General features: G+C 39.5%; 2 protein-coding genes across 2 annotated transcripts; one reads left to right on the top strand and one right to left on the bottom strand.

Annotated features, from left to right (window-relative positions):
* Nucleotides 1–1,379: 1,379 nt before the first annotated feature.
* On the bottom strand, nucleotides 1,380–3,002 carry BATDEDRAFT_10396 (uncharacterized protein; the record flags this gene model as incomplete). Its single annotated transcript, XM_006677655.1, has 4 exons — nucleotides 1,380–1,410; nucleotides 1,508–1,863; nucleotides 1,979–2,413; nucleotides 2,520–3,002. Coding segments are annotated over 4 exons (1,305 nt in total), but the record flags the coding sequence as incomplete, so codon positions are not given.
* A 6,719-nt stretch (nucleotides 3,003–9,721) lies between these two features.
* BATDEDRAFT_19177 (uncharacterized protein) lies at nucleotides 9,722–13,242 on the top strand. The gene is made up of 10 exons (XM_006677739.1): nucleotides 9,722–9,900; nucleotides 10,105–10,118; nucleotides 10,179–10,299; nucleotides 10,448–10,602; nucleotides 10,689–10,792; nucleotides 10,863–10,935; nucleotides 11,027–11,199; nucleotides 11,324–12,500; nucleotides 12,602–13,030; nucleotides 13,113–13,242. The coding sequence occupies exons 1-10, from the start codon at nucleotides 9,855–9,857 to the stop codon at nucleotides 13,206–13,208; spliced, it is 2,388 nt and encodes a 795-aa protein (XP_006677802.1). The 5' UTR covers nucleotides 9,722–9,854; the 3' UTR covers nucleotides 13,209–13,242.
* Nucleotides 13,243–13,917: the final 675 nt, after the last annotated feature.

The raw sequence follows: 13,917 nt of genomic DNA, 5'->3' as shown, positions 1-13,917 counted from the left end.
CACCAGTGCCTTTGTTGAGCTTTCACGCCATTGTTCACGGTTTGAAATGTCATATGAATAGGCAGGTTTGGGTTCTTGGATGGGAGCTATATAAACCAATATGCTGCTAGTAAGTACATGTGTAGATACTCTTATTTCATATCCAACATCATCACTAAAATTATATTACCAATATTGTTGTGCTCCATTCCAAATAAATAAGATCCACCCGAATTCGAAAACTGGAAATTTGCAAGCTCACCAAGCGAAACACTTTCATCCATAGTGCTATCTTGCATCAAATGACTGATGTCCAAATCAAGACTCTCGCTCAAATCTTCTTTTACTGCAGTGTTGGGGGTTATCGAGTCATGCAATGGCAATGCGTTTGTTGGTGCTGCTGGAACACGCCGAATTGTTTGATCCGAACCAGTAGTGTTACGTGAGTGGATTGACGTAGAGTTATGACTTGAAAAAGATTGTGCAATATTTAATGGCATGGGTCGAGGTCCAATCACTCTTAATCCAGAATCCCTAGTGCTTATAGATGAAATAGATGCGCGATAGCTGGGTTGAGAGGGTGCTTCGTTTGCTGTAGATGTCGTGGTGGATGCGACAATATTTTTTGCATACATAGAATTGGATATATTAGAAACATCAGGGTGTAATGAGTGTGACGTAGGTGCTGAAAGGTAGGATTCAGATAAAAATGACTGGTCGTATCCTGTCGCATGTGTGTAGTTCATCGGATTGGAAATAGCAGTCCCAGACGCGATGATTGGCCCTCCTTTTGGCCGATTTTCAATCGCAGAGGATTTAGGTACAGTAAACGAAACTGCATTCAAATGTTGCGTTTTTGAATGGCTTGGTCGATTCATAGCATTCGCTGATGGATAATGAGCCGTTGCCAAACTGTCAGATGGCTGTAGATTTTTAAACCGAGTCATATAATCATGCTGGTTTTGAATACCAGCAACAGGTATTTGATTCGAGTTAGTATTGGGTTTCAATAGCGACATGTTATTTGCACTTGCATCGCTGGGCTCTTCAGTAATCTCCGAGATATCGGGAATGTCAAATGACTCCAAAGCAAAACGAACATGATTGGACACTGAATCAGAAAGTGACTCGTTCTCTTCCAACTGGTTTTTTACATTAAATACATTGTATGATGGGTGACGCATGTCTAAATTTTTGAGCGTGCTAGAGGGTAATGGGCCGCGATATTTTACTGGAACCCCGCTGATATTAGGTAACTTTGGCAGCGTGCTAGTCACCGCCATCTTTGAGTTGATAGTAGTTTGTTGCATATCGGCAAGCATATTGGAAGGAGAAATAAAACTGTCCTCAATAAACTGTCTAAATCTTTTTTGGTCAGTTTCAATTTCCAATCGAACTTCAAGACGACGCTCATGCTCCCATTCAGCCCACCTATTTGTGTAAAAAGTCAGTTGTGTTAGTCTCGAGTCAGTAAAATATAAATTTAACCTGAAACAGATTTTGTTTTTGAAATAATAGCAATGTATACTTTTTCAGCTGCACTGCACCGATCTTATATGAGCCCTCTTGATTGGAATGATCAAACTGCTTGCTTTCTCCTTCAACTTTACGAGTATCGCCCCAGGTGAAATCATCAAAATGCCAAAAAGCATAGAGAGGAAGAATAAAATTCCAAACCGGCAGTCCTACTAGATACACAAACATCCATCCAACGTAAACCAGTTTCCGTGTTGTAATAATAATCAGTACACCTGGAAGACCAAGCGTAATTGCAAGAAAAATTAAAGGAAGTCCCTGCGGTTTTCCTGATACCATTGCCTCGATGAGAAGATAATACATAAATGTAATTGCAGCAGGAAGCGCGACTGTTCCAATAAGCTCCAGCTATAAGATGCAAATAGTGTTGGTTATTTACAATTATACAGAAGAAAAGTATGTGATTTCAGATCTTTAGACTTCAATACATATATGCAAAACAAGCAATATAATGTCAACTAACCATGATTACAAACTGCATACTTAAGCAGAATATGCCACACAAGTCGGGTAATAAAACCAGTTCAAGCAGGTTGTGAATTGTAGAATTGATCCATCTTCGTCTCTGTGACAACAAAACTCTGAATTTATCAGGTACTGTAGTATGGCACAGTGCTTGTGGAACAAACACCATACGCCTTTTGGGAAAATTGCGTAACATTAGAGTACTGAGAAATCGGTCTTCGCCAAGCAAAAGAAGGTTTTTTTTGTGCAAAGTATCAACCACATTTTCAGAATACTCTTCTACAACGTCTGGATTGACTATAAGAGGAACAATAGACTTTCCCTTACGAGATTTAATGCGGTACATACAAAAACAACCAGGAAGACAGGTTACACCGCCAAAAAGTGACTCGAATGCTTTTCCAAGATTATGTGATGTAAAGTACTCGTAGACCTAATCATTTGATATCAATTATATTTTGGTTAGCAAGTATTATTATGCTGAAAATCAAGTCATGCGTCATTTTGAGATCATAAACAGCTACAGTATCCATACATACTTGAATCATAGTCACCCAAGAATCATTCTTATTTGCAATACGAGTTTCCCCACACAATCCCATTACCCGCTCATCATTCTTCATAGCCTGAACCATATGCCTCAACGAATCGCGATGAACAAAAGTATCAGCGTCAACCATAAGTAGCAATTCAAATACATCAGGCATCATATTTGATAGCCCTTGAATTTTGTAAAAAATATCATAGTCAAGCGGTGTCATGCGATCGTTGAATGTTACTCTAGAAAGGAAATTGATAAGAATAAGCTGGGAATCTCGCTTTCCACGATTTCCGGGTTTCTTTGTCGAATCTTGCTCCTGGGGTGTACCACATTTTACCACCAATATGATTGGAACTCTTTTTTGAGCATAAGAATAGTAACCAGCATACACTTTAGCCATGTTGTGCTGTTTTTCCCCATGAGCAATTGCTAAATATCCCTTAGCTTCCGGGACGCCTGCCCATTGTGCATGCTCGATCATTTGAATTAGACAATCAGGTGTAGACATCAAATTTCCATCACCCTTGATCAGTCCATCGGCAATAACAAAAATCAGCTTTCGATCATCAAGATACTCTGTAGCAGCAAGAGAATCCAACGTGCTGCGAATACTCGCTTCACTTTCCGAGTAGCATGTTACAAGCATGATTGTGTAGGGATCGGTTGAAGATGCAGCAATACGATTATATCCAAGACTCGAATCATGAAAGCCATCTTTTGCAGAAAAAACTTCTAAAGGAGCGGCATTTAATGGAGGGTGTAAATACCCAACATCTTTTCGACCAAATTGTGTTGGTAGACTTGTAAGTTTTGGAGATACGACCCAATGGAACATCAACGCCATGGTAAAACGAATAAGAATTACTCCCAGAATAACTGAAAAAGCAAAACTCATAATCATGTTATAGGCACTGCATCCAGCACTTTGGGATCCCAAGTACCCTGAAGTGTAACGTTGGAGAAGACAGTGTACCAAGGCTAGCTTATCAGCTGAGCGAGAAAGGTAGAGTGTGACATCTTTGCCTCTATTTATGTTTAGTACCTGTATTGCTTCATTAAAAGTGTCCCCATTGATTTTCTGCGATGCGTCCTGAAATGGCTCTCCTTGAAACAGAGGTGCAAGATCCATAACAGCATTACTATACACGTATAAAACTGACACGTTCCGAGTATTTGCAGCAACGTCTTTCCAATCATAAAAAAGTCGGCTAATAGGGGTTAAATCTTGTAACCATGACATGCTTGGACAGGGTGAGTTTTTAGCAGGAGCAAGTGGGGGTGATGCGGGAAATGGATTTGGAACAGCACATGACACGACAGATGATGGTTTAGGCTGAACAAACGCACTGCATGCATCTGAATCGTGGGCAAACAAACGACTAATATCTTGACCGTTGAAATCAATAGTCATATCAATATTTCCACGAGTTTTGAGCATATCAGCAACATCTTTAAAACCAAATGTTGTTCCTTGGATAATAACCTGCCCGTCGCGATACGGTTTAGACTGCAGATCCGATTGATTGAGAGCCAGGTTTGTCAAGGATTGAGCCATGTCGTTACATAGAGCAACTTTGAGTCCCAGAGTGAAATACCCTACCAGAGCCATGATCATGGCAATAATCATGCATAAAGTAACCTAAGTTGTCAATATTCATAGTTGACGTTAAATCTCGACCGTTTTGATGGATGCACTGCTGCATGTCAAATTTGTAACTGTAGCAAAATATTACCTTTTCTCGCCAGGCTTGCTGGCCCACGCTCCCTTTGATATTGCATGCGTCCAGACACACTGGGCAGAAGCAGGCGGTCAGTGTACGTGATGCTTTTGTCCACCAATCAAGCGGCGGTAGAGATGGTCGGGGAGCAATTTTATAAGTTGCAATCTGCTCAACCACCAAACGAGGGGCTTCCAAGTCATCTTTGCACTGATCATAGTATTCGCTATGATTATTATCGAGACGATCAAAAGTGTCTTGGTTGGCAGGTACATAGGCAGTAGGTGAAGTTATAGGACTGAATGGCTTTTGCCTGTCAGAAAGTTGGTCATCGGTAGCCAGTGGCAGTGCACGCAGTGGAGTCCGAGTAGCACCTATACTCAATAACGGTATTCAGTCATGGTAGATACAAGGTATTTGTAGGCAAAGCACATCAATCAATACACTTGTATACTGATGACCATTTTCAAGAGCTAATTCAAGATACTTTGAATATCACAAACCTAGTCTAGCAACAGGCGGCTGAGTATCTACATTTCTCAAAAGTAGTCGTCTAGGAGTAGCTAATCGTTCAGGTTTGACTAAACTTTTGCGCCGTTGCAATATTCCATGGCGAGGATGGGCTGGTTGAGTTTGATTTGTAGCAATAGTCTCGCCATATTGGGCTTGTCGGAATGTAGATCCACTGGCAGGGATACCGTCGGTTTCTGAATTCGAGTTTGATTTTACAACATAGATGTTGGGTTTTCTGGATCTGTCCCGTCTGGGAGTCCGCATATTGCTGTCAATCAAATATGTAGGTGATGGAGATGGATTTATATTAGACAAGTAAACGATCACAATAACAAGAGCAGGTAAATGTAGATCCAATTTCATTTATACTCAGCTAAGCTCATGGTGTTGTGCACCCGTCGGAGTTTGAATTCCACACTTTTCACTGGTTGTCTTTGCAAAGTGCGTAGTTGAGAAAAACCAGACAATTGTCGGAGTTTTGTTGGTATAAACCCATTTTCTCTGAATGTGTTGTTCAATTTCCATTCAACAATGTAATATTATTCCGTTGTATATCATGGCCATCACCAACTTGCGTAGAATCTAAATTGCTCATCGTTTTGTAAATTTATTTGTAAACGTCTAGACATTTCTATTTATCAATCTTAGAACATCTGCTTCTGGTTACCCCTATTCATGTTTATCGAATTTAAAATTTGAGCCAGCGCACTAATCATCGAAATCATCCACATCATCCATCAAGTACTGGCTGCTTTTTTGAACGATTTCAATAGGTGGTTGTTGAAAATTCATAGTGGTTTTATAAGCCTGTTGTTTTTGCCGATCTTTTTCCATGTCAGTTATGGCATCAATAACATCAGATATATCGTCGTCGTCATCTTGGTTAACATGGCCGGTTTTTAAACCATGGGCTGAATTATTGACATAATTCAAAGTATGGCTTTGTGATGAAATCATTGACCCAGCGGTTTTACTGGTGTTGACTGATATGTTGGGTGTAATTTCTGTCTCGCTTAAAATACTGGCTGCAATATTGCCCAAAAGATTCTTGTTTGAAAACTCGACCGTGTGTGAAGGCCTTGAAGCACCATTATCAAAGAATGCCTTGGAATCAATACGCTGTGCCGATGATTCTTGGTGATCGTTGCCATAGTCTTGTTTAAGATGCTTATCAGACAAATCGACACTCACGTCACTGATATCGCTCAATGTAAACGAGTTATCATCTGCCAGTCTGTATTCAGTATCTGGATTTAAATCTGAAGCAACTTTGTTTGTATTTGGAATACGATCGATAGTGGGTTTAATAGCTTGATCTACACCCCAACCACCAATTGGATTTTGCAGATGTTCCTGTTGAAATGCGTGTTGCTCATTTTGTTGTCGGGGTTGTTGAGCGGTACCGTAAATTAAATTGGGGTTTGATTCACGATGTTGAATAGCAGATGCGTTTGAAGTTGTTTCTGTGGTAGCAGGCTCGGATTCGTAGCTACTATGTGTTTCAGACTCTGATGACTCCATGATATTTTGTAACGACGAGAAAACTAAATCCTTTGGTGGTGGTGGTGGTGGGCCGTACTTTGGTGGTGCAGGTGGAGGCAAAGCTGTATTCTTTCCACCAAATAGCATTTTTGAATTATTTCTTTGTGGTCGCTTCGATTGGGTTGCAGATGGAAGGTGTGATGGTGGTACTTGAGAAGACAATGGATAAGAAATTGGTGGATAATCGTTGGAGTGCTTGGGAGAAATTGGTGAGAATAGCCGTTTTGAAATATCCCTTGCGATTCCTTTGAATGGGTTTGCGAGTTTCAATTTTGGCTTTGTATTAGTCGATAAACTGGCCAACAAATCTGTATATGCAAGATTGTCCACTGGTGTTTGTGGAGTACTTTGGAATTCACGAGTTGGAGAATATCCATCAATATTGGCTAAGCGGTATCTAAGCTGATCTTCAGTCTCAGACACGTCGGTTGCAGTGGTCGCTACTGAAAGGTGCCGAAGTCTTGTAAATTCCGGATAGTAGTATGCAGGCGAGTTGGGGATTGGAGAAGGCGCGCTTTTAGTAGAGCTTGTGACAGGCTTGTCCTTGTCAAATATTTCGACCAAGTGCGCTACCGGACTAATGTGAATTGATCGCATCGTCTGGGATGGACGAGTTTCTGAATTTCCTTTAATTGAAGTTCGTCTTGTAACGGATCCACCAATATCCTGTGCTTTTGGAGTTTGATTTGCCACAATGTCATCCAGCTGTTTTGTTAAATGTTGACGCATCCTCCCCAGCATGGGATTGTCTGCGTTTGCACTAAATCGATTTTGAGACATTTTCATTGAGAGCTGAGAATATTCGGTGGCTAGTTCTGGATTGATGTCCCATTCGCTATAGATACGTTTCATTGTGACCTTGTTTTTAGCCAACTCAAAATCAACATCAGTGGACGCTTTGTTTTTGGCATCTTGGAACTGATCAAAGTTGTGCTTGTAAAATGACTTTACCCATGGTATAGATGGAGTAAGAGATTCCTTGGACTCACTGAGCACCTTTAGAATTTTTTCCCATTGCATTTCTTCGTCACTTGAACATTCTGTACTCGTATCATTTTCGTCCTCCTCGGCATTTCTTAAACATCCCGTGTCGATAGTCAAAGTTTCTAACGGCTTAGCCACATTGACTATGCTGGTACGCGGAGAAGAAACTTTGGGTAGCTCGATTGCTACTGGTGGATCTGCAACTTTATTACGTGCTGCATTGGCAAGTTCCTGTTGCTGCTGCATCAAAATAGAGTGCATCTCTTGTATTTCTGCAGAAGTATTTTCAAGTCGTTCATTTATCGCTTTGCGTTCAAGTACCTTGAGTCAATATGTATTCAATCGTCATTTTATCAGCATTTGAAGATATATTTGGATATTACATGCTTAATTTTACAAACAGTATAAACCTAGTAATGAAAAAATTACCTGTTGATCCACTATTATCTGCTGAATACGATTCATTTCCCGTGCCATGCTGTCTTGGATTGTAGCAAGAGCATATTGCTGCTGCTTGCCAATTTCGGTTGACAGTGTCAGTGTAAGAGCATCCTGTTCATTTTTTTTCCTTTCCAATTCCTCTTGTTCTCTGTCTGTATTCAAAGATATTTTGGCTTGGTCTTCGTCATCCTCGATTGCTCCAACATGGGATGTTTTTTTTAATTGAATGTTCTAAATTTTTGTAAAAGATTAGTAATTTTGATAAGCAATCAAGCATCATTTCAAAATCATTTCAACAGTTAGAGACCATGTATTCTTGAAACTGAGATTTCTCCTGAATCAGAATTTCACGCTCCTCGGCAATTTGACGATGCGTTAAAGCCTTGAATTCTTGGATTTCCTTTTCATACTTTAATCGCTCCTGCTTATATATATCTTCCAACAAAATTCGTTTTTCGTTAATTTCCTTATTGATACGATCCTCTATTTTACTCTCGGCCTCATTTTTCAACTGCCTCTCTGTATCGACTAATCGGTTTGAAAATCGTTCAATCATGTCAGCTATATGCTGAAACTCTGAATGTGTAGGTTGAGATTTAACCTGTTCAGTTGCAGGTGGAGGCAATGGGTAGGTGTTGACTTGATCATTGTGGCGTCGCTGCATATGTAAGTCAAGAAAATGTTGGCTAGTGAAAGATTTGGTACAGTGGATGCATCTATGGTATGTAGCAGCGATAGATGCGTTTTGAGATATTCCGCCAGGCAATTTTGCTACTAATTGATACGCATAAAGAGTTTTTCTCAGTGCCCGCATTTCTTTCTTGGTCTGTGCTGCTTCAGTAGTCTAGAGATACAATGATAGGGATAAAATATTGGTCATTGTGATCGCGATTGTCAAAATCATGTATTGTATCGAGCACATACCAGTTTTTCATTTAGCTCAAATGTTTTGTTGTATTTTGATTTGAAAAGCTCTAGCTCGCTTGAACACTCATTGCGCTGATCCACTAAAAAATCCTAAATATATTCAAAAGTTTTATCCAAGTCTATTCATGCAAAGTAGTACTAGAACCTAAAGATAGATTTTTTTAATCGGCAGAATTATAAATCTGATGGCTTTTAATTTTACCTGAGAATGCAATAGAAACTCGACAATCAACTGGGAAAGCTGAAATAGCTTGACAAAATTAGAGTCTATACATCTTAAATCTAATTGCACAAGTTTAAATCATTTAGTATAAAGACAGATAAACTGAGACAGCACGAGGAAAACATAGATTAAAACCATAAGCATCGCATATACCTTCAGCCTCTATATCGCAAAACGTAATGTTTTTCATAATGTCTTGCAGTGCATCAATATCAAGCTATATTGTAAATAAAGTTTAAATCAAGACACATGTAAGTTTTCAGCAGACAATAAACCTATATGATACATCAATAAGCTTTTTAATCTACCTCTTCCATAATTTTCTCTACGTTGACACTTGCCAACATCCGCCAATTCAAACGCTCACGTCGTCGTTTAAAATGGAATCCTTCTATCAGGGGCGTAATTGAACTAGAACCATCATATACGTGATGGCCTACCGAATGTTTAGCTGAACCTTGATGAGGTTTCTTTGAGAATGAGCCAGCATGATGCGAGGTAGGGGAGTAAAATGCTGTTGGATGAACAGGGTTTTCAAGAGAAGACGAGTGAGGAATACGACTAGAATGACGAGCGCGAGGCACGGTCTTTGCATTGGTAGTAGATGCAACATTGCAGACAGTTGAACGAGACCGAGTACGACGGGCCAGTCTGCTGCGAGCAGTATCTGCGCGTTCACCCACTGGCGACTAACAGTATATTAAGCAAGTAAGTATTGCTATAAAACCCAAGAATAGCACGCATGGCAATACAAGAGATTTGTTACCATCAATCAAGCAAGTATTTGCAACTCAGTCAAGGTGGAAATTTGCATTCGTTTTGACAGTTTCCTCGTTTGCTGCAGCCGATTCTGCAATACTAAAAAGAATCCATCCGATTGTTTCCGTGCAAGATAATCAGTTTGAAACCACATTCATCTATTGTGTGATAGCAGTCTAGTAGTGTGGAACCAACAAGTGCATTCAACTATCAGCCTTGCCTTTCAATGCTTCCAACTGCTGGCCCTCAGCGGCAGCATCCACAACAAACCTGTAAGTTGGTTTGCCATGAATTCTATTGTCATATTTCAATTTTATTTTGTAAAAAGTCGGTTGTTTAGATTGTAATCAAGGATGAGTTATCGATATCGACCAATTAAAGATCTAAGCCAACTATTGCTAGATCTTCATAACTGAAGCGTATGGCCCATACTAACAATCAAATGTTTGATATTTGAATTATCCAAATATACATAGCTCAACAGCAAGGTGTAAGTCAGTATTTGACAGTGACTGATAAAGATAAACAGCATATTCTTACATCTACACAGACAAATCTACCCAAACCTGACACTCGGCATTCTTCAAATAAGCGTCCAAAGTTGGAAACACCGTTCACCATGTTGAACGCAAACAACGATGCTGATCAAAAGCAGTCTCAAAGGCTGGGTGGTGAGTACCTATGTTTAAATACACAAAAATAGGCATTTTTGTCTACTTTTAATCCATGTTGAATCTTGGCAAAGGCCAGTCAAAGATCTTTTAAACTTGATTCTTTTCAAATCTACATTGTTGGTAACAATGGTTTTTGGAATTCCAGGAAAAACCGCAAAAAAGCTTGTTATTAAAAGTTTTAAAGTAAAACCCAAACTTCCAGAGAATTTTGAAGCAGATACCTGGGAGAAACTACGACTAGCTGTTCAAGCCATTCACGCACGCCAACCAGTGCAGGATAGTCTGGAAGAACTTTACAAGGTAAGCTTATTCACGATTTATTCTGGCTCTGTAAGTAGCATTGTATCCTTTATCCAGTAAGCACAACAACTCAACTGGCATTTCAGGCTTGTGAAAATCTGTGCCATCACAATCGACAGAGTAATTTATATCAAAAGCTGTACTCTGTATGCAAAGATCATGTGCTCGTTGAATTGGATGCACTAAAAAGGTAAAATGATTTTTAAAGTTTAGAGTAATAGGTTTGATTGTTTTTAAGCGATATTGCTTTTAATTTGTAGCAATATTCACACGAGTGGATGCAATATCCTTGTAGCGGTAAACGAATGCTGGCTTAGATATTGCCAGCAAATGGTACGTTGCTCTATTATATGAAAACAGCGCAGGTTACCACGATAAAAGCCAACACACCCTTTCTATTTTGACTACTAAACAACTTGAATAGATGTTGATTCGCAGTATTTTCTTATATCTGGACCGCACGTACGTGTTGCAAACTGCCTCGTTGAAATCTATCTGGAGTATGAGCATGGACCTGTTTCGTAGCTATGTTTTAGACGACAAGGAAATTCAAGAGCGTGTTGTGAGAGAACTAATTCAAGAGATTAATTGTGAAAGGTAATTTATTAATGTAAAGCTATAGTATTTTGCAAACTATTGATCAAGAATCGATTCATGTGCCGACATAGCAACTGCTAATTGTTTATTTCTGACCTCTACTATTACCAACCATGACGTTCAGACGTGAACAGCAAATATCCCGTCCATTGATGCGTTCTCTTATACGGATGATGACAGATTTGAGTGTGTATATTCGAGTTTTCGAAACAACTTTTCTTGAAAACACCCGCCAGTTTTACCGAGTATTTAGTAAAACAATTGTGGATAGTATTGATGGTAACCTGGCTTTGGGAGAGGGTGCAAATCGTGTTTCCAGCTATTTGATTCAAGTCTCAAATCGACTAGAGCAAGAGACACAGCGATGCTCGCCTGGTGAGGGGTATATTGATCCGCTCACTCGCAAGAAACTTGTCCTCACTCTTGAAGACGAATTGCTTCGCCAGCACGCCACGCTACTTTTAGATGTTGGATTTGACCAACTTGTTGCTGCACAGAGGATTGACGATCTTGCTCTTTTTTACAAACTTTTGGAGCGTATTGGCATGCTGGAAGAACTGAAACGAAGAATGTCACAATACATTCAAGCTACCGGAATCTTTATTGTCAAGGATCCAACTCGTGACAAGACTATGGTGCAAGAACTTCTCGAATTTAAAATGCGTTTGGATGATATTCTTAAAAACGCGTTTCAGTCTACTGAGAGCTTTGACCATGCGATCAAGGAGTCATTTGAAAAGTTTATCAATCAGCGACAAAACAAGCCAGCAGAGATGATTGCCAAGTACATTGATGAGCTATTGAAGCACGTCAAGGGAATGACAGATCTAGAGGTAGACAGACGACTCGATCAATGTCTGGCAATTTTCAGACTAGTCCAGGGCAAAGACGTGTTTGAGGCCTTTTACAGCAAAGATTTAGCCAAGCGCCTTTTACTTGAGAAAAGCACCAGTGTCGATGCTGAAAAGAGCATGCTGTTTAAACTCAAGGCCGAGTGTGGTCCAGGCTTTACTTCCAAGCTGGAGGGTATGTTTAAGGATATGGAGCTTTCACGGGATATTAAGCGCAAATTCGAAGATACTGCTGGATTCTATAACCGTATTGGACGGATTGATCTCAATGTGTATGTTTTAACTTCAGGATTGTGGCCAACATACACACCTGTGGATCTGAATCTTCCAAATGAGATGACGGTTTGTCAGGAAGTGTTTAAAGAGTACTATATGAGTAAACATAATGGCAGACGATTAGTATGGCACAATTCTCTTGGATCATGCATCTTGCGAGCCCAATTTGAAAAGGTATTTTATTATTTTTCAATAGGGATACCATAGTATTCACGCTTACATGTGTTTTTATACTGCATCGATGATTAATTTTTGTAATCTCGAATACTTACTAGCCCAAAGAACTCCAGCTATCCCTTTTCCAAGCGGTGATTATGCTGTGCTTCAACAACTCCAAAACCCTTTCTTTTAATGCACTCCACACTCTTACCAATCTTGACGAAAAGGAGCTTTCTCGCACTTTGCAATCACTATCTGTTGGCAAATCCCGCGTTCTTCTCAAGGAAAGCAAGGGTAAAGACGTTGAACTTGATGACACGTTTGAAGTTAATGAGCATTTCACACATCCACAGTATCGTATAAAAATTGGATCAATCAGTGTTCGTGAAAGTGTAGACGAGATGGTTGAGACAAATGAAAAGGTATTCCAAGACCGTGTGTTTCAGGTTGATGCGGCAATAGTCAGGATTATGAAGACGGAAAAACGGTGTGCTCATGCAACGTTGGTGTCGAAACTTTTCCAAATTGTCAAATTTCCTATTGCTGTAAGTGTCTTAAATTGAGAGTATGCCTGGTGCTGGTTCAGATATTGACTTGCTATTTTTAAAATGTATTTGATTTATCAAGGCTGAAGATCTGAAAAAGCGTATCGAGTCTCTCATTGAACGCGAATATCTTGATCGAGATTCAAACGATAAGAGTTTATATATATATCTTGCATAAAGCAATTTAAATGAAATTTTGCTGTTATCCATTGTTGAGTAGTCTATAGTTGTATTGGCAAATACAGATCAGATCTACCATGCTTGTAATTAAACTTGTATAATTTGACACTCGACTTTTCAAGACTCGAACGAAAAATGTGTTTCTGAAAAGCAAACAGCTATTTGCTCGACACGAGACGGTCTATCACTACTCTAGACATGTTGAAGATCTATATTGTAGCGTGAATATGTTGTATTTGTAACCAGATGATGGTTGGTTTACAAAGCTCCACCTTACAGCCGTATTCGTGTAAGATGAAACACTAGAGTGCCAATCAACGAGTTCAAAAGACACAGTGCTGTTTAGTAAACGACACTCACCATTCCATAAGCCAACTTTTTAGTTTTCTGATTTTCTAATGATTGGCATAAAACAGCAGCTGCATTCTTTATTTTCTTGAACTAGAACGCGAACGTATCTGATACTTTAGAACACAGCAAAGAGATTGACCATCAAAACAAACTCGATATTTGGATTGAAATGAATGGATCTGGTGATTATACAATGCATGGCTATGTCAAATGATGAAAAAGAAAGGTTCAAAAGTATAACCTGTTCAAAACCATTGTTTGTGCATCATACATGGATGCCGATTGAGCGGGCCATAAATGCTTGGATATTCTGGGATTTTCCGACCGGCATTTGGATTGTATTTGTAATGCTTGTT

The sequence above is a fragment of the Batrachochytrium dendrobatidis genome (assembly GCF_000203795.2).
Source record: "Batrachochytrium dendrobatidis JAM81 unplaced genomic scaffold BATDEscaffold_4, whole genome shotgun sequence".
In the NCBI taxonomy this organism is placed as follows: domain Eukaryota; kingdom Fungi; phylum Chytridiomycota; class Chytridiomycetes; order Rhizophydiales; genus Batrachochytrium; species Batrachochytrium dendrobatidis.
Note: the sequence above shows the minus strand (reverse complement) of the source record. Positions and strands in the feature narration are given on the sequence as shown.

Excerpts from the sequence above, each read along its gene's own strand:
- BATDEDRAFT_19177 (XM_006677739.1), top strand. The coding sequence starts at position 9,855 with ATGCTTCCAACTGCTGGCCCTCAGCGGCAGCATCCACAACAAACCT. Across the intron at positions 10,300-10,447 it reads GCAGTCTCAAAGGCTGGGTG|GAAAAACCGCAAAAAAGCTT; the intron begins GTGAGTACCTAT and ends TTGGAATTCCAG. Across the intron at positions 11,200-11,323 it reads CAAGAGATTAATTGTGAAAG|ACGTGAACAGCAAATATCCC; the intron begins GTAATTTATTAA and ends CATGACGTTCAG.